Below are 24,330 nucleotides of genomic sequence, written 5' to 3'. Positions count from 1 at the left end.
GAGCGGCCACATTCTGAGGATGCAAGACACAAGACTCCCCAAAATAGCTCTATACGGCGAACTCACTGAGGGAGCCCGGAAACCAGGAGGCCAGTATAAGCGGTTTAAGGATACACTACATCAATCCCTAAAATCAGTTAATGCTAATCATAACTGGGACCAACTAGCGTTGGACAGGTCACAGTGGAGGTCTTTGGTCCACAGTTATAATGGAGAATCGAGAAGGATACAGCGGCGGCCAGATCTGGTTGGAGACTATCCATGCCCTGAGTGTGGAAGGATCTGCAGGTCACGGTTGGGTCTCTTTAGTCACAGGAGGGCACACAGTCGCAACTAGCACTAAGAAGTTACAAGTCTGTTCGAATTTTTTTTTCTTCTTCTTTTTGTAGATTTATTCCCGGTAACGGGATACAGCAATGAATGAAAATGACACTTTTTATGCAAACGAAAGGACCTTATGTGTGTTCAAGAATTTACAATTTCTTAAACTTACCGAAAATGAGAAAAATTATCTCGCGAATATCATTTTCAGTGCGTAATCAGAGATAACGAGCTATTTTCGAGTTTTTGTAATTTCTGGTTATACAGGAAGTAGCTTTCCATTTCCTTTTCTTAATTGGCATTCCCAATAAATTATCACATATTTGGATTCCCATCGAATTATATTTCGTAGAAAGAATTCTTCTGATCCCAGTAGTTATCGACCCATTAGTTTATTGAGTATTTCTTTCAACATTTAAGAGAGGCTTACTCTTTTTAGGATTGAATCGTCTCTAGAAGACGCTTTCCAAAATCGTCAAGGGGGTTTCAGGAACAATAGAAATTGTTGTGATCAGGTTTTAAGCCTCGCATTTCGTCATTCTGATTTTAGATGCATAGAGAATAATCTATCTACAGATTTAGAAATTACTGGAAATTAGATTTTACGCCTTTAGAATAGTAGATATTTGGGAAAGGATATATGGTATATGCAACTTTCCAAACTTATAAAAGGACTGTAAACAATGAGTCAGAAATGCAATTAGTTTAGCTTCGAATTATAAAAACCTCTAAGGCCGGTTGCTCAGTTCAGGATTAAGCCGAGATTTAAGTTGATCTTAGATTAACCTGACAGAACGGAAATATCAAAATTAATCTAGGATCAACTTTAATCCCGGACAGCAACCGGGCCTAATGAATTTACGCATTAATTAAAACGCCCTAGAAAGACACGAAGCATTTCTGAGATGCGTGAATGCCTCGAAAAAATCGGTCAGAATTATCTTAGGGCAGCATCTCGTCTATCACTGAAATAATTTTCAAGTTTTACGCATTTTACGAAATGCAACTGTGATTTTGTGATGATTGAACGAGTTACCAAAGTGTTTTTTCTTTAATATCTCGAGAATGGTTGATTAAATATTATCCCTAAAACAATCATACCCAAAATTTAAGATATATATGGTTGGTAGGATATTTTCTTAGTTTTTAGCATAAAAACTCGGTATTTTTGTGAATACCCAGTAATATATATTTTTTCCACAAAATCAGATTGAAAAACGTATAATACAATATGGCTTCATTATATCCCCTGAAAATTTCATCCTTCTAACGATAGGTAACAAGTAGTTTTGTTATCATCCCAGATAAGAAATATTTTTCTTAAAGCTCAAATATACCTGAAAGCTTCAAAATGTGTCAGGAACGAAAAATCACATCAATATTCGAAGGATATCAAAATATGTGATAACTTATTGGCATGCCATTTGAAACCGCCTGGTTGATAGCTACTTATGTTACAATCGGCAAAAACTTGAAAATAAACTCACTGAAAATGAATTTCATGAATATATCTTTTGATTTTGGGTGAAGTCAAGAAAGAAAGACCCTGTATAGGTTATGTCCTCAACACTCTTCACTATAACCTATCCTAAATTAAATGTCGATTTCGCCTCTTCCATCTATCCCCCTCGTAAAACTCTTGCGCAGTTTGGTGGCATTACTCATTCTTGTGTGAAGTTGCCATCGCTCTGATTAAACGTTGAGATCGTGATAGCTTTCTTAACTCTTTCAGAATATTAGTCTCCCTAAAGCTTTATTACAGCCTACAAAATCTGAAAGGAGCCTTTAATATCTCAAGGCTATAAATAACTTTTGAAATAAGGTATCTTATTGAAATCAGAATATGAAAAAAAAAAAAGGTTTATTGAACCTGAATCTCGATCAGAACTCTTCATAATCATTTCAAAAGTCTTTTCTTGTGGTTATAATTCTTGCACTTGTTTCCTCTTCCAACATTTATGAATGGCTGGACCAACTATAAAGGCTCAACATCGCGGAATAGTAGAGATTTTAGATGAAAAACGAGAACGAAAACGAGAAAAGTAGTCTTAGTCTTACGTCAAGGAACTGGATGTAATGTGAGTTTTACGATGCAAAATTGGGTCATAAGTTTTTTACTCTGTAGTATTAATCCTCCGTTAGAAACAAAAACTTTTAAAGGGATCATTAATGTATTAATGGACGTTCCTACAACTGAGTGTTTGTCAATCAACTTTTAATTGCTTCAGAGTTAGTGACCTATATAACATGGTTCGAAACTAAGAAATGAACTCTAAGAAAATGATTTCACATAGATTGCCATACTTACTTACAGTCTTGATAAAAATATTTTTTGATTGTCGAATCTATTAAAAAAAGAGTGATTTTACTTGAAATTGGTTGTCGAAGGTTCGTTTGTGATATATTTTTATGAGTGACATTGCTAAAATAAATACACTAAACACAAAAGCCGACAAATTTTAATATATTTCAAATGACCTAGCGATCTTTTTTTTACCTGAGGATGATTCTGCATAGAGTATTGGTGGTAACTATTTTTATGTGGTGGCAAAGGAGGAGGTGGTAAATTATTTTCCTGAGGTAAAAGTTTGCTATTTCTGGATTTATAAAAGAGGGAAGGTAACAAAGGCTCGTTTTCGCAGCCATTATTTCCATGCAATCTCTGTCTTTGCACAGTTTGCTTAAGCGGCGGTAATCGCATAGAACTTCTCAAACCATTATTATGGTTATCATCTCTACAATTAGATCTATTGGCGTTTGGTGGTCGACTAGTGCTCTGCTCTGTAGGTTGGAGCAGTGCTAAAGGAGTCGCTACGCCCCCATATATTGCATTTATACCTGAAAAATCAGATACTCAGTTTGCAAGCAATATTTGAACTTTGGAAAAATTTTTCAATAGCAACTCCAATGTGGTATATAAAATTGAAATAAATGTTTTTATGATAAATATAAACCTAATTCCTATCTCCCACATATAATTTCAAAACCAATTTCCAAAAAGAAAAGCTTGGAATTGATAGTAGGTTTGTTCGTAGAGTGGTTCACAGCAGTTGTGAACTGTACACACCAAGTGCAATTACATTTTAGGGTAGCGAAAATGCATTTGCGCTTGCTCTATACAGTTCACAACCGTTATGAACCACTCTACGAACAAGCCTAGTAGTGATACAAAATTACACAATTACAGCGCAAACTCCTAAAAAAACTCTACAGTCTATTTTAGTATTGAGGGCTATTAACGATCTAGATGTTTTACTGTACGTGCGGAGCGAGCGCTTTAATATCCACTTCAATGGAATTGAAGTAAATATATTATCCTCTGTCCGACCTAAGCTTTCTGATACATGGTTACTCAAAGGTAGATATCTGCGTACATTTCTTTTCTCCCAACACAGTGTTCTGCAACTACTCCAGTCTGGAATCTGATGCTGACTGGGGGAGGTAGAAATACGTCCGGTTTAAGCGAAACGCATATACGGATTGATGAAGTTTGGCCATTCGGCATTCTGACGGATTTCGACCTCCCCCAGTCAGCATCAGACTCCAGACTGGAGTAGTTGCAGAACACTGTGTTGGGAGAAAAGAAGTGTACGCAGATATCTACCTTTGAGTGGCAAATATGAGAAAGCTTAGGTCGTTGACAGCCACATCTCGCATCGATTTGTTTATTACTTCGATGCCGACGCTGGCTTCCAAAAAAGGTCCTCTGCTTAATTCAGTCGGTATCGTTTGGTTGAGTTATGTGACACTGACGAGCTCAAACAAGAGCGAAACCGGTCTGTCGCTACTCACCACCGATGTCGACACGTTCTCCATGGTATATTGAATGTGTAGATATCTTCCAGTCCGATTTATTTCATCAACGGACGATTTCGTGTACATTAAGCTGACTTGTTATTTTGAGGTCAACGGCAAGTCATTGTATACAGAGTGTCCCGGATAAAATGGGAAACATTTTAATGTGAGATAGAAAACACCTAGAGGATCACGAAAAACCCCTATATGAAATATCTAGGAGTTCTAGGTTGATAGGGTGTTTCTCAAATTTGAATGGAAATTGAAACCACTCTATCTCCTGAACGGAATCACCGATTTTTCCGAAATTTGAAATGAAGATAGCTTCCATGAAGTTCCCGAAACTGTAATCAAATATCATTTGATTTTCAGGACTGAATCACATAAATTTGGACAGTTACTGAAAGTTCGCGAAATCACCCTGTACGATGAATTTCATCATTTCTTCGATATCTGCGTGAACTTAAAGATTCATTTATTCAATCCGCCGAATAATATTGTATGGCACCATCCTGGTTGCCGAGAACTGATTTTTTCCTTGATAGTGACAACAATAATTTTTCTCCCTTGTTGATATTTAACACTCTTTAATGACCATATGCGCCGTTTCATTAAACGAGATTAATTCTTTAAACGTATTTTTTTCCTTAGAGATTCTATGCTTCAACGTCGTTTTAGAGCTTAAACGAAGATTAATCAAACGGTGCATTCGGCAATTAATCTCATAACGAAGTTAATTTTGAATCTTTCTGAATCAATCAATTGAATATACATTATTGAATGTTAATTTTAGTTTTTATTTGATCGAATACATCAGTTTTCTGAAGTGTAACTCAAGGATGGGTCTTTAACAATAATTTATTTTTAAGTCATTTAATTAGCAGAAATAAACTATGAAGTGATGGATAAGGAATAGGTTAGGCTGACCAGATTATCCCCAGTTCAATGACGGACGGACCTGGTGAATGTAGTATATTTATATATACAAGGTGAGTCTTCGAATCGTGAAAATATTTCAACAGTAGATTCATGAGGTCAAAAGAAATACTTCTTTCCTGTACCATTTTTTCCGATTCGGCCCAATAAAAGATATCCATTTTAAGTTTTCATAATGAGCTGTGCCCCCCCTGAAAAACAAAATTACCCTCTGCATAACAAGCTAAATCTGTGACACTATACATCTGTGGATCTTTTAAAAAGAGTTGCATTCGGTCGAAGTACCCAATTTTTTGAATTTCACAATTTTTTTTATTTTTAAACGCCAAGTTACTCGAAAACGCCGCATTATACACGAAAATATGACGAATACTTTTATTTTACAAAACGTCCAAATATCCATTAGATATCGCTCAACTCAGTTCCAAGACTTGGGTTTTTTTTATTTTTGGTATTTGTATTGTACGTAATCATTGAACTCTAAAAGAGTTAGAGTTCAATGTACGTAATGGCCATAATGAGAAAACTGGAAAACGGGGGTGATATCTTGTGTTCGAAAAAGATTCATCAAATAGTTGAAATTCATTTCATTCGATAAAACTCAGAGATAGAACTGAAAATAACATTATTTTTCATGTGTTTTTCAACACCCTGTATCTTCTGAACCAAGCCGATTCGACAAAAATGGGAGAAAGTGTTTCTTTAGACCTCAAGAATCTAAAATCTGCTAAAATATTTACACGAGTCAAAGACTCACCCTGTCATTGCTCCCAGTTTCCTACCCCGTATGGCGATTTTAAGAAAAAATGTGATTTATTGAAAATAGAGAAATTCTTACGTACATTATTGAAATGTTCTGTGGAAGAGACGCCAAGCTAAGACGCCATTTTTATTGACGGATATGTTTTGAATGAATAAAGTTGTAAAAGAAATATTCTGGGAATTTCTTTTCATGGTAGCAGAGCGTGGTTCATCTGATTTATCAAAAAAGAGGTATTGTTGATGAACTATGTAAATATGGCTAAGGAGAATGCATTTGTGGTTCTGTTCGACAAAAATATATCCTACGAAAATTGGAGAAATAAATTTATGTATCGCCCAGATACAATAAAGCAAGCAGATTGGAGGGACCAAAGTTATGTATTATTTTTCATTGGCCCTGACTGCCTCGATTATGGCGGATATGGAATAGCCGAAGGAAATTCTTGATAAACTAGATTTTATATATTTGAAAAAGAGTGAATCCAAACAGTTACTCTTAGAAAGACAGCTGAATTTGATGAAACTAAATGAAAACTCCATCAAGGCCCAAATAGAAAAGTTCTTCGATGACTTCATTGTGTCAAGAAAGAGAAAATTAATCTTCCTAATAATGGCTTTGCCAAAGAACTGTAGACATTTAAATGATGATCTAGATTCCCTGCCCGAATAGAATCGAACAGTTGAATACATACAGGAAAAACTAATGAGCTAGAATGAAATAACCGAAACTACTGAGAAGGAAACAGAACCAAAAGAAGACAAAAATACCAATTCCCAAGCACTCAACACTAGATTATCAAATGCCAAGAAATCTTACCACACAAATAATGAGGAACCGAAATTATGTTGGAACTATGGAAGGATGCGCCAAAATTGTTATAGAAATGGTCAAGGTTCGAGACAACCCAGTCGTGGAGGCTACCCGAGCAGAGGACACCAAGAATTTCATCGAGGACGTGGCTCGACAAGAGGTAGAAATGGTTATGGCAGAGGTCGTGGAGCTTATGGAAGTGGAAGTTCAGAAATTCAAGATGGGCAAGAAAATGCTAGGAACTTTTTAATGTTGATGTAAATTCTGCTAATATGGAACAAGGTAAGTTATGGAATGGTTAATCGATAGTGGATGTACTGATCACATTGTAAAAACTGACCAATATTTTTACACCTCTAGATTTTTAAAGAATGAAGTAGAAGTCAAGTTAGGAAATTCAAATATAATTAAGGCCTCAATGATATAGGTAATATATCATTGATACATATACATTATAGGTAATATAAGGTGTGAATTTAAATTTGGAAACCAAAACATTCTGGTTGATGTTAGAAATGTTTATTATGTCGCTGATATTGGAAGAAATTTATTGAGTGAAAGTGCCATAACATTAGCCGGTAATTCAGTTATCTTTAAAAATGATTACGTGGAAGTTTATAACAGTAAAAATAAGTTTCTCTTTTCTGCAAAAAAAAAAATATTTCCTGTAATATGTCAAGTTCAAAAGAATAGAAAGGAGATTTCAGCAAACTATATAAATAAGAATATGACAACTGAAGAAAGACTATACCGTGTTCTAGGTCATGTAAACTTTAAAAATCTAAATATAATGTGTCGTGATAAGTATATGAATGATTTACCAGATTTTTTTGAAAATGAGTATATGAAGTGTGAAGTTTGTCTTGAAAGTAAACTGTCAAATAAAGAATATTCAACTGAACGAAGAAGAGCCAGATATTGTGGTGAAATAGTACATTCTGATGTTAAATATTTGGACATACCTTCGAATGTAAAACCCCTTTTGAAATCTTTTTTGGTAGAAAACCTAGCGCGAAAAATTTAAATATCTATGGAAGCACAGTTAATATTAGAATTCCTGACGAAAAAAGGACAACATCAGATGACAAAGCGAAGAAGGGCATTTTAATTGGATATTTTGACTTAGGTTATAGGGTCCTGGTTGATGGAAGAGTGGAGTTAGCTCGAAATGTTGAAATTGTGGAGCCAGGAATTGATTGCATTCAAATAAATGAAGACGAAGAAAATAATGACAATATAGCTGCAATAGCTAGTGAACAAAACTTGAATGAAAGACCAGTCAGAGAAAGAAAAGTCCCAAGTAGATATGATGATTTTGTAATTTCTGTAAATTTGGCTGATTTAGATAGTCTGAAATCTATCGATGGAGCAATGGATTCTGTGGATCAAGAAAATTGGAAAAATGCCATGATAAAGGAGTTTAATTCATTGAATGAATCAAATACCTGGGGCTAGTTCCAGAACCGAAAAATAAGAATATACTTACAGTGAAATGGGTCTACAAGAGAAAGTCTGAAAATAACTTCAAAGCAAGATTAGTAGTGAGAGGATATGAACAAAACGAGGAAATTAATGACTATTATGCACCAGTAACAAAAATGTCCACCTTGCGTATATTTTTAAACCTAGCAGTCAAAAAGGAAATGAATGTTCATCATATGGATGTAGAATTCTTGTATAGCATTCTTGTATAGCGAAGTCAAATCAGAAGTTTATATTCATCAACCAGAAGGTTTTGTCAAAAAGAAAAATATGGTCTATAATCTCAAGAAATTTTTATACGGTTTGCGCGAGTCACCTAAAAACTGGTATGGCCTGTTTAATAAGTTCATACTAAAATTGGGATTTGTGAGAAGTAATTATGATTTACAGTCCCTGGCCATATTATTAGACGCATTGATTCGATGCAAAATCTCAATATTGAATTATTAAATTGAATGTATATGTTACATATACTTCATCTGTAAATGGTTTTCACATATAATATATCATATTCAATAAAAAATATTGATTTATTGATGATTAAACATGAAATTCTAATATTTTGCTGAACCACCCTGTGTAGCTATGAGAGCTTCATACTATCAATGCAGAATTATTCGGTTTGCTGCATTCGAGGATAATGATTTCATATGTGGATTATCGAAATAACGTCCCAACCTGCAGAATGCAAGACGTCCACTGGAAGACGAAGTACTGATTCATACTTAAATACTATATAATACTACAACATAAAAAATAAATGCCAAATATAACAATTTAATGAGAGTCGTAGATAAAACTGACATTCTGTGGAAATGAAATTCAAATATTCTGCTTTTTCCTCGGGCTATACCAGTAAATATAAAAAAAAATCCTCAGTGCGTCTAATAAACTGGCCAGGGACTGTATGTCTTCACTACAACAAAATAAATGAAATATATTGTATTCTGTTTGTTGATGATTTGCTCATTTGTGCGGGAAGTTTAGGCGATATTGAGAAAATTAAAACAAAATTTAAAACTGAATTTAAAATGAAATATTTAGGAAAAGTTGAAAAATATTTGGGAATTTGCATTGACTATAATGAAAATTCAAATGAAATGAAGCTTTCACAGAAGAACTACATGGAGGCTTTAGCTGGTATATTTGGAGTTCTAGATTCGCGGTTAAAACATACACCTATGGAAATTAGTTCAAAATTAGAAGAAGGGAAAATAAATGGAAGTCTAAAATATAGAAATTTCATAGGAGCTTTATCCTATATTGCTCAAGCAACAAGACCGGACATAGCTTATTCAGTAAACTAACGTGCGTTCAAAAAAATTCGTCGTCAAGTAGGCTATGGAATTTCAAACGTCGATATTGCGTATCTAAACGTAGTTCTTAGCTTGTGCTCTATTATTATTACAGGTTAGCTGTCAAGTTAGCGTTTTGGATTGTTGTTGAATTAAAATTACCAGCAAATAATAAAGATGGTTTTTACCGACGTACAAAAAGCATTCATTATTGAATCCTACTTCAGAAATGGGGAGAAAATAGAAGGCGAGTGGAAATATTCTGTTGAGAAATGTCTCAGCGACTTCAGGATCGAGTATCCCAACGTTGCTGTAGATTACTAATCTTTCCAGAGTACTGTTTCGCGATGTGTGGGCGTTTTTCGTGAAACAGGGAAAAGGAAGTGGTCGACCAAAGAAGAGAACACCCGAGTTAATCGAAAATGTTGAGAATGTGATGACAGAAGCTCCACGAACCTCTGTTCGGGATTTATCTCAACTAGCTGGAGTCTCTGTTGGTACATGTCACACAATTTTGAAAGAAGACATCAATTTGTATCCTTATAGATTGGCATGTTATCAGAAGATTGAAGAAGTTGATTACCCTCGTAGAATGGCCTTCTGTCAGTGGTTTCTAAACGAATTCATCGATAACCTGAATAAAGTTTTCTTCTCCGACGAAGCCTGGTTTCATCTTTCTGGATATGTCAACTCCCAAAATATGAGAATGTGGAGCAGTCAAAAACCGGAAAATTTTTACATTGAAACACCACTTCATTCTCAGAAAATTGGAGTTTGGTGTGCTATCAGTCAGAGAAGAATTGTTGGACCTATTTTCTTCGACGGAACTTTAACAGCAGAACGCTATAAAGAGGATATTATCATGCCTTTTATAGCTGAATTAAATTTTGAAGAATGGTCATATAGTTATTTTCAACAAGATGGAGCCAGAGCACACACAGCTGTAGAAACATTGGCTACACTAAGGAATATTTTTCAGGATCGACTCATTAGCCTCAATACTGAACATGAATTTCCTCCAAGATCGTGTGATCTTACACCATGTGATTTCTTCTTATGGCCTCATTTGAAGAATTCTATCTTCCAATCACCTATTTCTAATCTGGACGAACTCAAGACTAGGATCATTGAAAAAATTCATCTAATTAACGATGATCCTTTTATATTGAATAATGTCTTTGAATCTCTCAAAAGAAGATGTGATAAGTGTTTGGAGCAAAGAGGAGGACATTTCCAACAGCTACTTTAATTATATAGAACTCTTAAACGTGAAACTCATTGTAATGAAAATCCTATAATTCAGTTTCTTCAGTTATGGCAGAGACTGCCTCTGGTTATGGATTTTCACTGTCAGCGTCAATTCAATATTTTATTCATTGAGAAATAAACATATTCTGAGGTTCTTAGTGTGATTTATTTCTATTACCTACTGTTATAGGTACAACCTTTTCACATAATTGTAAGTACAAAAACCATAATACTCGATTCGTTCAAGATTCATGTCTTTGACTTATGAACTCAGGTTAATTTTTCCAATCGCCTCAGATTATTTGGATTCTTGTAATCTAATTCAATGAAAAAATGCTAATAAATCATTATTGAATGTGCAAGTAATTTTTTCTGAGAAATTGCCTTTTCATACAAAATTACGATGAATAGGTTAATGTCATCAATGTTTACATTTGGCTGTGATGACTGATGAGTGTGATGTAAGGAAAGAATTACGTTCAGTCACAGAAAATCAACCTACAAAATTCCATAGCCTACTTGACGACGAATTTTTTTGAACGCACGTTATTTAAGCAGATTGTTGTAATGATACACATTACAAACATGCTTTGCGAATTTTGATATTCCAGGCATTTGAGTTTGTACTCACACGGCTGGTGATCCAGTCGATTCGAAATCAACAACTGGTTCAATAATAAAAGTGTTTGGCAACCCAATCTTTTGGAAAACAATAAAACAAAAATCAGTTTGCAGGTCATCTACCGAGGCCGAGTATGTTGCCTCAGCCTATACAGTTGAGGAAGTTTTGTATGTAAAAAATATTTTGGGTGATTTTGGTTTTCCAGATGATTTATTGAATAATATCAAAATTTATGTTGACAGTATAAGGTGCATAATGTTAGCAAAAAATGTAAATTTCACAAAAAGATCTAAACATATAAATGTAGCCCATTTTATTCATGATTTAGTTTAAAAAAGTTTTATTGATGTAGATTTTGGCAGTAGTTCAAATAGTAATATTTTCATTCTGTTATATATGTAGATTATTGAAATGTTCTGTGTAAGAGACGCCAAGCTAAGACACCATTTTTATTGAGTGATATGTTTTGAATGAATTAAGTTGTAAAAGGAATGTTCTGGAAATTTCTTTTCAAAAATATCCATTGTTCATCACTTAACTGGTGCAAACTTCACGATCTTTAAAAAAGGCCTGCTTACAGAAACTTTGATAGAGTTTCAAGTACAGAATGCTGCTGCATCACGAAATGGTTGAAAATGGATTTTTCAAATGAAGATAACGTAAGCCTAGTTGCACACACACCGATTTTTGGACGGCCGGTATAAAATCGGCCGACATTTTATCGGTAGTAGTTGCTTGCACACTCACCGGATTTTTACCGTCCAAACGATCAGCCAACTAAAGTCGACCGAAATGGTCGGTAAAAAACATTGAACTCAAGAAAGAACTCCATCTTGAGTTCAATGGTGAACAATCGGTGCTTGTACAAACGTGTAATTAGTCACGTACGCCAGTACATCCCGATATTGCCGGTATTGGACGGTTTCTCACCGGCATTTTACCGTCACCGATCAGTGGTCGACGTATGTGCAAGGTCCCGTTCCCACACGTGGTTCACTATTGGAATTTGGACGACCGATATAAAATCGGCCGTCCAACATCGGTGTGTGTGCAACTAGGCTTAGACATTTAGTTTTGATTGACGGTTCTCGAAAAATCTGTCATAGTTCATGATCCTGTGAACACAAAGCTCGATCCCTGCCACACTGTGAGGAATGTGAGGATCATCGAATCGATTCTGAATCATGGTTCATATAATCGAGGATTTCAAAATTATACGAAATGCTCAAAGAATAGTCGTATGTTCACCGGGGTTACTGGGTTGTTCTTCATTTCTTATTTAAATAATTCTATACTTACTTGTTGTGGCATTAGTAGTCCTCATATTATTCAATTCTTCTACTCTCAATGTTCCAGGTTGCTTTCTATCGATTAGAAAATATGTAGTCATATCTCCTTTACCTTTTACTTTGACTTTTCCACGACACTGAAATTCATAAGGGTATGATTTCAAAACTTGGTACACTTCTTCGGTAACCTGGGTATGATTCGGTAATCCTGTTGAATCCATCCTACTGGCAACATTAACTGTATTACCCCAAATATCGTATTGAGGTTTGCGTGCTCCAATTACACCAGCAACAACAGGACCAACATTTATTCCTTAAAAAAATAAGTTGACTGTCATTTTAAGAAGTCAATGGAAATAAGTATAGAGTTCAGTGGCGGATTAACCGGTACGTTTATTACGCTTGAGCGTAGGGGCCCCGATCATATCAAAATTTTTACAGAAAAAAAATTCGTTCTGCAATTTTGGCCTTTTCAGAATAACGTAAATTGTCACAGTCACACGAAATTCAACCAGACCTAAAGCAAAATTCAGCTGACGGTAAAAGATACCATCGAATCAAAAGTTCCATATATTCTCTCTAATAAATAAAGTTTTCGGTATCCCTTTGACATCTGGATATATGCCACGGTCGATGTTGTTTCGAAAGAGGGTGGAGATTTAGAAAAACTAAACTTAAAAATTTTGTTTTATTACCGTGAAACGGCGCTACTTGAAAACGGCGAGGTAACTTGAAAATTTCAGCCGTCACTGCTTAAGTCACATGCTACCGGCATCTAGTGTGAAATATAAGGCATGTATGTGAGGCGAGCGCTTCTACACCTTTCAAATGGTAGACTAGATGATACGCAGGAAGTTTGTTGTGTTGGTTAATATTGATTGTGTAGCTTTAGAAAAAAAGTAAGTTTTATATATTCTTTATGTACCTGTATACTTCTTAGTACAGTAAGAAACCTATGTGTAATGTAACATAGCCACATTTTTTTTTCGAAAGAGACTAGTATGTATTTCCTTTGACAATCTAACGTCAAAACATATATTTCGTGTTTAAATAGCCCTCGGTGTAGAAATTTATTTTTTATTGTCATTTCAGGGGCTACTTGAAAATGGTGCGATTTTACAAAAGAAAGCCAGAAAGTCGAAAATATTGAGACTATGATAATGAAACTATTCGCAGCGTGCGCTTCAATTATATAGGCAGGATGGCATCGTCGGAAAAGAAATAAAGAAATAAAATTTAAAGACTTAATTTAAAATGGTTGTAGTTGTTTTTCTTTATTTCACCTTTAATATTTTTGTGATCAGGTTGTAAGTTAATATTCACAACTAAATAAAAGTATTTTTTGCTATAACTACTGTGTTATTTATTAAATGAACTACCTACCTAAGGGTTTTATCAACATTTCAAAAAGGTATTTTGCGTTTCAAGTAGCCTAAATTGTGTGTATACTTGCATTTTAAATGCGATTTCCAAACAAATTTCGTTTAGCTCCATCATGGGGCTACTTGAAAAAACGTCTTTCAAGTTTTTTTCTTCAATATGGGGAGGGCTAGATGTTTTCAGTATGACACCTGATAGCCCTTACCCTAAAGTAAGTTAAAATAATTTTAGTTTCGATTAACGTATCTTTGTTACAGAGAGGTAGGACCTAAAATTTGGAGAAGTGTATCAAGTAGCCCCGTTTTACGATATATCATAATGAAAAACAATCAGAATTCACAATGTATAGCAGAAAAAGTTTCTCTCCACTGAGAAAAACTCATTCATTCATTAGATAAGCAGCCAATGTCTCTTGGTAATCTTCTTGGTAGGGTATTTGGCATTAGTGGTTGGAGTATGCTATTTGCTTTTATTTTTCACTTCTTCATCCAAATCTGTAGTTCATTTAGATGTTTTTGAATGAGGTTTGAAGCTGTTGCTGGATCTTTTTGTGATGCCGTGTCGCTGTGTCAAATGTTCCAGTTGTAGTGTGGATGGATGTTGGTAGGATCGAGGTAAAAAGTACATAAAGTAGTGGGGTCAGTACGATCCCTAAGGGACACCAACTTGAATGCTGTAATTTCCCCATACTTCCTGTCCTACTCTGGTTCGAAACTGTCTGTTTATGAGATAAGATTTCAATATATCAAAGAACTTCAGTTTTTTATTTTGTATAACAATCCTCAAATGCCTGACTCACATCCAAAAAGGCTGAAGTACAGTACATCTTCTGTTGGCTTGGTTTATTGTTTGTGGTATACGATGTGTTGGGCAGTTGAATGGCCTTCTCTGAATCCAAATTAGTGTGGAGGTATCCAATGATCGGTGGGTATTTCCGCATTTATTCTAAGTAGGAGTAGTGTTTCCAGTATTTTCGAGAGAAGAGGCAGCAGGCTTATTGGTCGGTATGATGTATGATGATACTTCATGTGGATCTTTGCCTGCTTTCAATATCATCATAATTTCTGCAGTTTTCAGTGATGTGGGTCAGTTTTTTAGTCTCAATATGACATTGAATATATGTTATCAGAACTATTACTTTTCTGGGCAGTACCCTAATCGTATCATTCCTGGTGCTTTATGTGTATTGAATCTGATTATGTATTTCTTTATAAACTTCTTTTGGAATGAAGAACCTTATGCTTTGTGTATCATGATGCGTGTTGCTGGAAATGCTTCTTTCAATAGTATCATCAATCACTAGGTCGTTAGGTTTAAATACTCCTTCGAGCTGTTCTGCAAATAAATTCGCCTTTTCCAGCTTACTTTTAGTTTGAGTTTTTAACCGGAACCTTTTCTTCTTTTGGTTTTTTCTTCGACTTTATTATTTTCCATATTGTGTTGTCAAATCTGTTCAATCCGGTGATACATTCATTGAATAATTCCTCCTGTAGTTCCCGTAGTCTGTTTTTGAGTTTATTGCTTATGTAATTCAGAGCTCTTTTGTAAGATGATGCATGTATATTGTGCCACCTGGATGTTATTTTTCGTTTTTCAGCAATCAATCTCCTAATTTCCAATGGTATTGATTGTGTTTTCTTGTTTTCTCTTCTTTGTGTAGTACAGGGTGGGCAAAATTCGATGTCTAATGAGAGGATCTCGAGAACTATAGCAGCTAGAAGAAAACGGATGCCACATTCTCAAGCTCTTTTTTCATGACTAATCCAAATTTGAAAATAGAATCGGCCTATAATTTTTAGATTTCGAGTTATAAACAAAAATTGAGATTTTGATGTTCCCGAAAAGTTCTCATAACTTTTTTGTTGAACCTTCTTGAGCACTTTCATACGTAGAATCTACTGACAAAAGATTTTTATTCTATTCTAGAATAACAAATAACAAATTCAATTAAAGTTTGCATTTAAAAAAAAGAAAATTCACCTAATGATTCGAAATGAAAAAATATTTTGAGCTCATCAGTGGATTCTACGTAAAAAAGTGCCTGTAGAAGGTTCAAGTTTCAGATTTGTATCTTCAAGGACAAAAAAGTTATGAGAACTTTACGAAATTGTCAAACTCAAAAACGAAGTATTGGAGTAGGCTGCGGTCTTCACCATTCTTCGTTTCTCCCAAAATGAGCTCGGAAATGTCATCCGTTTTCTTCTAGCTGCTACAGTTCTCGAGATCCTCTCAGTAGACAACGAATTTTGCCCACCCTGTACTTTGGATGGCTGCCTGTTTGAGGATATTAGTAAAAGTTTCTACTGCCTCATCAATTCCTTCCGTTTCTTTAGTCTCAGAGAAAGAGAGTACTTGTTCGTCTATTATCCCACGGTATTTGTTCCAGTTGATTTTCCTAATTTAATTTTGGTGGAGACTTCTTGTTTATTACTAGTGTAATCAATAATGCTATAATAATAAGAAACTTTCTACCGGTCACTCACATCGTCGGATGGAGAAAATGGAAAGTTACCACCAAAGGAAACCATTGAACAATTCTGGACCGAACAATTATCAACGAAACCTCAGTTCAATGGAGATACCGGATGGATTGATGATGAAAAATCTGAAGCTATGAAATATGAGCCGATGCAGCATGACGTGATCACGATTGAAGAAGTAAAATCAGCTATCAGAGGACTACACAACTGGAAAACACCTGGGTCTGATGGATTACAGAACTTCTGGATCAAGAAACTTTGGATCATGCATGACAAATTGACCTCCGCAATAAATGATGTCATTGAAAATCCTGAAAGAATGCCAGTATTCCTTACACATGGCACAACATACCTATTACCTAAAGACCAAAGGAATACAGAAGACCCATCCAAGTACCGACCAATCACATGTCTTCCAACGATATACAAATTAATTACATCGTGCATTTCAAACCGAATTTACAACCATTGCGAAAGGAATAACATCATCGCCATGCAACAGAAAGGATGCACCAAAGACAGCCGAGGGTGCAAAGAACAACTAATAATAGATTCAGTTATCTGCAATCAAGCGTTCTCCAAGCGGAGGAATCTTTACGCTGCGTACATAGACTACAAAAAAGCATTCGATTCTATACCTCACGAATGGCTCTTGACGATCTTGAAGATTTACAAGGTGGATCCCAATATTGTTGAGTTCCTGAAAAACGCCATGTCAACCTGGCGTACTAGTCTTCAAATGAAAGCAGCATATTGCTCTATTACAACAGGACCCATTCCAATAAGACGCGGAATTTTCCAAGGAGACTCGCTGAGCCCTCTGTGGTTCTGCATGGCCCTGAATCCCTTGTCACATAAATTGAATTCTACGGACTACGGATTTACCATCAAGAGCGGCAGTAGAACTATGATGAAACTGAATCATCTCCTTTACATGGACGATTCGAAACTCTTCGCATCTACCAAAAAACAAATGCAACAGATGCTGAAAATGGTGGAAGGATTCTCGGAAGACATCAAAATGAAGTTTGGACTAGAAAAATGTCGACTGCTGAACATAACGAGAGGGAAAATAGAAGATGGTACGTTCAAACTCAAGGAACGAGCAGAAATTGAAGCATTAAAGGAAGGAGACACTTACAAGTATCTAGGCATAAAACAGGCAAGAAAAATCAATCAGACCCTGATGAAGAAAGAATTAACGGAGGAGTTCACCCGAAGATTGAGAAGGATAATGAGAACTGGTCTTAACAGCAAGAATCTGATAAAAGCGATTAACACTTACGCTTGCTCGGCGCTTAGCTATTCATTTGGTATCATCTCTTGGACGACCACCGATTTAGCAGCTTTACAGAGGAAAATAAGGACGATGCTGACTAAACACAATAAACATCACCCCAAAAGCTCAATAGAACGAACAGAGCTACCACGACATCTTGGGGGTAGAGGAATTGTTGATTTGTCCAACCGTATGTCCCAGGAAATTGAAGGACTTCGAAAATATTTCCTGAGCAAGGCTGCTTCGTCAGAACTCCATCGAGTAGTTTGTGTTGCTGATAGTTCTACACCCTTAAAGCTACAACAGGATCACTTGGAAACCGTCGAACACTCTGCAGAAAGTGAAATGCAGAAACTGATTAGCAAACCTTTGCATGGGGGCACCAGAACGAGGTCAACCATGATTACGTCGACATATCTGCGTCGAACTACTGGTTGACTTCCGGAAGGTTGTTTCCTGAGACAGAGGGCTTCATGCTCGCCATCCAGGATCAGGTGATTCCAACAAGAAATTACATGAAATATATCGCCAAGGATGCCTCAGTGGCGGACGATAGCTGTCGTTATGGCTGTACAACACATGAAACTATCCAGCACATCACCGGGGGATGTCAGAAGTTCGCTGGCACGGAGTACAAAAATAGACATGATGCTGTTGCCAATTCTTCACCAAGAATTGGCACTAAAACACCAACTTCTAAGCTCGAAAAAGGTTCCTTATTACAATTACCATCCGGATGCTGTGTTGGAAAATGAACATCACAAGCTCTACTGGGATCGCACAGTTCTCACAGACCGGAAAATAACCCACAATAGGCCAGACCTCATATTGCTCAATAAGGATGAGGACAGAGCACTTTTCATCGACGTGGCAATTCCAAATAATAACAATCTTCTAGATAGGCACACTGAAAAAATCTCAGAATACAGAGATCTCGAGGAACAAACCAGAAGACAGTGGAAGCTGAAAGATATCAAGACCATCCCTATTGTCATTTCATCTACAGGCCTGATACCTAAAAACTTCAGTTGGACGAAAATATCTATAGAGTCATGCAGAAGGCGGTACTGCTCGGAACGGCGAGAACTGTACGCAAGTACATGGGGAATGCAGAGGAACACCGTCTGCTCCGACAGGAAGTGCGGGCGGAGCAGGAATCCAACCTACAACAGGGAGCCGAGGAGCGACCCGGACCCGACCACCACCACGAGCCCGAAAACCTGGAAAGGGCTCCAACAGAGCTTAATCCTTTTGATATCTGAGATATCTGGGATAAGTGAATTTTCCTCTGGAGAGAAGTGTGAAAGCCGCAAGGCTAAAGTCTTGGTTCAATATCCATATATGAAGCTGCTATTCCACTGGTTATGAAGAAGTCCAGTGGGCCTTACGGTAGACAGAAATGAGTAGGCATACTGTGGCAGCAGATTTGCCAGTTTCCCGTCCCTTGGTAGTTGTTAGTCGTGATCCCCAAAGAGTGTGCTTGCTGTTACAATCTCCTCCAATAAAGAATTTGGAGCCTAATATATTGAAAACATCTCTATAGTCATTAATTTTCAGGTTATTTTTTAGGGGGATAGTAAACTGATGAAATTTTTCAATTGTATGAGGACATATTTACTTTTAGTGAGGTAGCTTGAAGATGGCTTTCTTTGTATTCTGACATTTGTTAGTGACTAATTGTGTTTTTGATGAGAATTGTAGTTCCAGCTTGTGCTGTGTTGCCTGTATGGTTGGCGCTGTAGGTGATGAAATTTGGTATATTTAATTTAATTTAATTTATATTATTAGCATAAAGTAATTCTTCACCATTTCGATGCAATTTATAGCCCCAAAAGCTCCAGCGGTTATAGCAAATTCTCGACATACTTTCGTCTTTTTGTTGGGAATGGTTACTTTAGAAAATTCCTCTAAAAAACTACATTTTCTACTGTAAAAGCTTGATGTTTATGGGTTCCTCTGCAGTTGTGTAGTTGGTTGACTCACAATCTTGATAATCACTTATGTTTACAACGCGTGTTGTTGTCGTTAGTTATACATATGACGCAAGAGATAATAGAGATATGAATAAGAATTTCTCTTTTTTTGTCCTTACGAGATAATATTCCATTTTCCGGTTTTATGAGAAGAAAAAATTAATTATTCGGGAATGATAGCCTTAATACTATGTTGGGATCTTTTCGTTGTTATTATGCTCAGTAACAACAAACTTATTCTCAAATAACTTTGGAATAAAGACGAGCGCCTGCACTCATATGTGACGAGATCGCGAATCAAGAAAAAATGAGTGTTTGGACGTGTATAACAACACATAAGGCATAATTCCGTTCAAGAGTTATATTTATCATTTCTTATTTGCATAAATGAAAACTATATATTTTTCGATAGTTTGACTTACCCACTCTCAACATGAAATTGTTGTATGAATTTTCATTTATATTGAGTAATCTATCGCGCATAGCAAATACAAATTCCACCAAAGTGCTTAAGTGAACTCCTGCAGTAGTTTCATCGTCATCTAGTATTCTTTGGTCGGGCATCAATCCAACAGCAGCCATATATGTGGAGCCAACGGTTTTTATCTTATCTATAGCTTTGAATCTATCTTCATTCAACAAATCATCGAAATCAGCGATAATTTCATTGAGAAGTCGCAAACATTCAACGCCCTGATTATTTCCATCTAATTCAGTATAGAATTCATGATAGTTGGTAATGGAAGCAAAAACGACCCCGACTCTCGAATAGCTTTGGTGGTAAAGTTCCTGTGATAAAGTATTCTGTAATGAAAAAAAAAATCATAAATACCTACAGCATAAGTCTGGAATATTCAAAAATATCTTTTTTTGTAGAAAAATGCTCGAACAGATCGATTTGCAGTTTAAATTACTATTGTTTATTTTTTTTTCATGGAAATAATGATGATGGCAATGTTTGAACGTTCAGAGAAAATATATATATATATATATATTCTTTTGATATAGAGCATTACAATCTTGAACAGCAAACAATAATTGTAGCATGTGTATGAGATACAGTTTTAGCAGAGGTTAGCGTAACGGGGTACCATACAAATTGGTGTATGATACAAGAGCTTAGGGAAAAACCTCAGTAAAAAAACCCTTTCTCCCCGTGAGTGTAGTGGATTGTAATTGTTCACGAAATAAGCTGAAATATTCCATATTGAAGGGCATCTCGCACTGCAAAAATTGAATTCTTTCTCCAACAAAAAGGAAAATCCGGAAAGTCTTCTCCAAGAAAATATATTTCATTCATTCATATAAAAATAAAGGGTTAAATCGTTAGGCTATGCTTCGATCAGGTAACTCATGTACGAAATTACATAAAGGCGATAATAAATGATTACATATTGGAGAAAAATATTAAAGCTAATATGGGTTGTTGCGAGCTGAATTCAACGAAATTGCGGTAACTGATTTATTGCATTATAAATACTACTCCATCCAACAAATAATAGCCAATTTCCAACATGAGAGTGCTTGAAAAACTTGCTGGCATAGCTCATTATTAATACTTAAAATATCAATTTTTGTTTTATCCAGGCCGAATCGGAAAAAATGGTAAAGAACAAAAAAATCTTTGGAGAAGACGATAGATGTGGACAGTATACAGTGAGGATATTGTTCAGTCTGAATAATGTTCGACATCAATCTCTGTTTCCAAATTTTCAACATGATGCGTAGTGCCTATTTTTGGATGAAAAAGATAAGATGAATTGCCCCAAAATATGGAACCATAAGGAGCAAGAGGTTAAAAATTTGAATAGTATATTATTTTCATTACATCTAATTTGCTGTTTCAGAATATTTATTGTATGAACAACCGAGAGGAGCCTACTTTTGTGTTCTTCGATAGGTCAAAAATGTTTCAGATGATTGCGAATGTACATCTCGAGAAACTTCGCCCGTTCAAGAGATTTACAATCCTAGGTAGAGTTCATTTTTAATTGCTTGAGGAAAAATCATAAACTCTGTTTTTTTCCGAACATTCAGTAATAGTCTATGCACCAAGTTGGATAGAATAGCACGTAATGCATAAAGTAACGATAGAATATTGTCTGCATGAACTAGATAGGTAGTGACATCATTCATAAACATAAGAGGACTATGCGATCAACTTGAAGAGTACTACATCATATTCATGAAAATTGTTATGCAAAGCTTCAGAAGCAGAGTTCAATATTGGAGACCTGGTATGGATATTCATTCCCCCGAGAAAGTTAAGATTATCTCATCTTCCAAACTATAAAACGATTGGGAAGGACCAAACAGGGCGATAAAGAAAATTACGTGGTTTACCGTGTGCAAAGGTTACCCAGAGGAAAGAAGTGGTTCATATAATCGCTTGGCAATCTTTTTTTTCCGGAAAAAATGACATAATGTTCACTGATGAGTTGATAAATCATATATCTATTATACCAATATCGATAACACGCGTTCTAGACTACGACAAAAAGTGAAGCCAACTCGTTGGGAGGAATCCACTTGTACGCATGCGCGATTTAGAAATTCGAAAATGACAATCAAAATGTTGGTTATGTTGTTTTCATCTTTGACGTTGGATGATTGAATAAATTCGAATGATGATTTATTTCAAATTCTTGTACAAATTTTGAGAAGATTTTCATATGAGGCGAAAGTTAATGAATATTAAATTCATCGAGAATGTATCCGTTTTTTTCAACTTTCAGATGAATCAACGAAAAGAGATCAAACCAAATAAGTGCATAAAAACTATTCACCCTATTATGAGATGTGAAAGTGCCGGATAGGATTGGTATTGTCCATACTTAGTGAACTCAAGAGTGACATAATAACAAGTTCGTTTTATATTACTGTTTCATACCAGTTTCAATATTGCTTGTACGTGTACACATCATACTTATCTCACCTCCTGAATTTCCCCTCTTGTAAATCTACTCAATACTCAATAAAAAATATTTTGGGGTCAACATTTGATGTAACATGTACTTATATATAAATAATATATTATTAAAAGAGCAATGCTTCAATAAAAGCAGAACTTACTACAATACAATAAATTGAGCAATAAGAATATTCAGAAGATGAGAAACTGGTTGATATTAGTAACTACAGCTGAGCTTTATAGATATAGATGTCGATCTGGATGTTTCACTATTCAGTGCTGAAAAAAACATCATAAATTGAACTATAAATATTACCTCAACTGCCAACTGAATTTCAAGACAAGAACAGACTTATCTAGATACAATGCAGATAATATACGATAGTAAACAATCTAGAAAAATGTATTCACAATCCTACAATTTTGTTGATTCAACATCTAATCTCCGCACTTCGCATGTTGTCTGTGAAAAACACATATTTCACTTTTGTTATGAATCCGAGCGTCTAGTGTTGCAATATGATGAAGTTTCATGAATTTTAACTTCTAATTATTAGGAATAAAACGAAAAAATACAGTACTACGAAATGCAAACCTGAGTTTCAACCTGATTCGAACCAATATCAACATATTTTTAGGTCAAGGTCGAAAATAATCGAATGGTTGTGAAGTAAAATCATTTAACTCCCGTCAGTGACTAAAACCATGTATCAGAAAGAGACAGAGCTAATGTGGTATTTTTATTCTTAATATTTCTGCACATGCGCAGAAGTGGATTCCTCCCACGGGCTGGCTTCACTTTTCTCTGCCTCATTATCGATTTAGAATATATATTTTATATATATATATTCTTTTGATAAAGAGCATTACAATCTTGAACAGCAAACAATAATTATAGCATGTGTATGAGATACAGTTTTAGCAGAGGTTAGCGTAACGGGCTACCATACAAATTGGTGTATAATACAAGAGCTTAGGGAAAAACCTCAGTAAAAAAACCCTTTCTCCCCGTGAGTGTAGTGGATTGTAATTGTTCACGAAATAAGCTGAAATATTCCATATTGAAGGGCATCTCGCACTGCATGTTCTAAGGATAAATCTGAAATTTTTTTTCCGAATAAGGCCGACCGGCCACCGAATGCGAAGTTGAGCGAAGCCGAGCGTTTTCAATGCTATGTATCGAGTGACGTAGCTTGTCATTCTGCATTGAAAACGTTCAGCTTCGCTCAATTTCGCAATCGGTCGGCCTGAACAGAATAAGATAAAATAGCAAGTAGCTGCTAGTCCTCTTTGCTAAACAGGAATATTATTATCCCCCCAATTGTGTACTCAAATACATGCACCATCAGAAATTGACGAGAATGATAACCTTTTTGAAACACTCTCAACCAAATTTTTCGAAACCCGCACCGTACAGTATGTCCGAAATTGGGCTGTTTTTCGTACTTCTTGGCCATATCTCAAAATTTTCAAAAACAGATAAATGTATCAAAAATAGTTTCAACTTATGAAGTTTTCCCGAAAACCAAATAGAGAATCCTATCCATATTTTTGTCTATCTGGCTTTGATGTACGAGAAACAGCCAAAGTCAGGCGATTTGGACACAGTACTTATGTAGAGGGTTGAAATCTCCCACCAGAAGAAAAACATGACCGTAGTTAACTCCGATAAATTATGCAACTTTTGAATTGAAATGCAGGAGTGCTAACATTGTTCCAATATCTCCCTCTATCGAAAAGTTCTGG

At 35.7% G+C, this 24,330-nt stretch overlaps 1 protein-coding gene across 9 annotated transcripts in view; it reads right to left on the bottom strand.

The window, feature by feature from the left end:
- Positions 1 to 24,330, bottom strand: part of LOC123312770 (Ca(2+)/calmodulin-responsive adenylate cyclase-like) — a 210,430-nt gene that overhangs the window by 33,995 nt on the left and 152,105 nt on the right. For all 9 annotated transcript variants that reach the window (XM_044897244.1, XM_044897245.1, XM_044897250.1 and 6 more), the window contains exons 13-15: positions 20,096 to 20,477; positions 12,572 to 12,874; positions 2,819 to 3,159 (exon numbers count right to left, since the gene is read on the bottom strand). In XM_044897244.1, the coding sequence (XP_044753179.1) occupies positions 2,819 to 3,159; positions 12,572 to 12,874; positions 20,096 to 20,477 (1,026 nt within the window). The remainder of the gene's footprint in view (positions 1 to 2,818; positions 3,160 to 12,571; positions 12,875 to 20,095; positions 20,478 to 24,330) is intronic.

Source organism: Coccinella septempunctata, chromosome 5 (assembly GCF_907165205.1).
Source record: "Coccinella septempunctata chromosome 5, icCocSept1.1, whole genome shotgun sequence".
Taxonomy (NCBI): domain Eukaryota; kingdom Metazoa; phylum Arthropoda; class Insecta; order Coleoptera; family Coccinellidae; genus Coccinella; species Coccinella septempunctata.
Note: the sequence above shows the minus strand (reverse complement) of the source record. Positions and strands in the feature narration are given on the sequence as shown.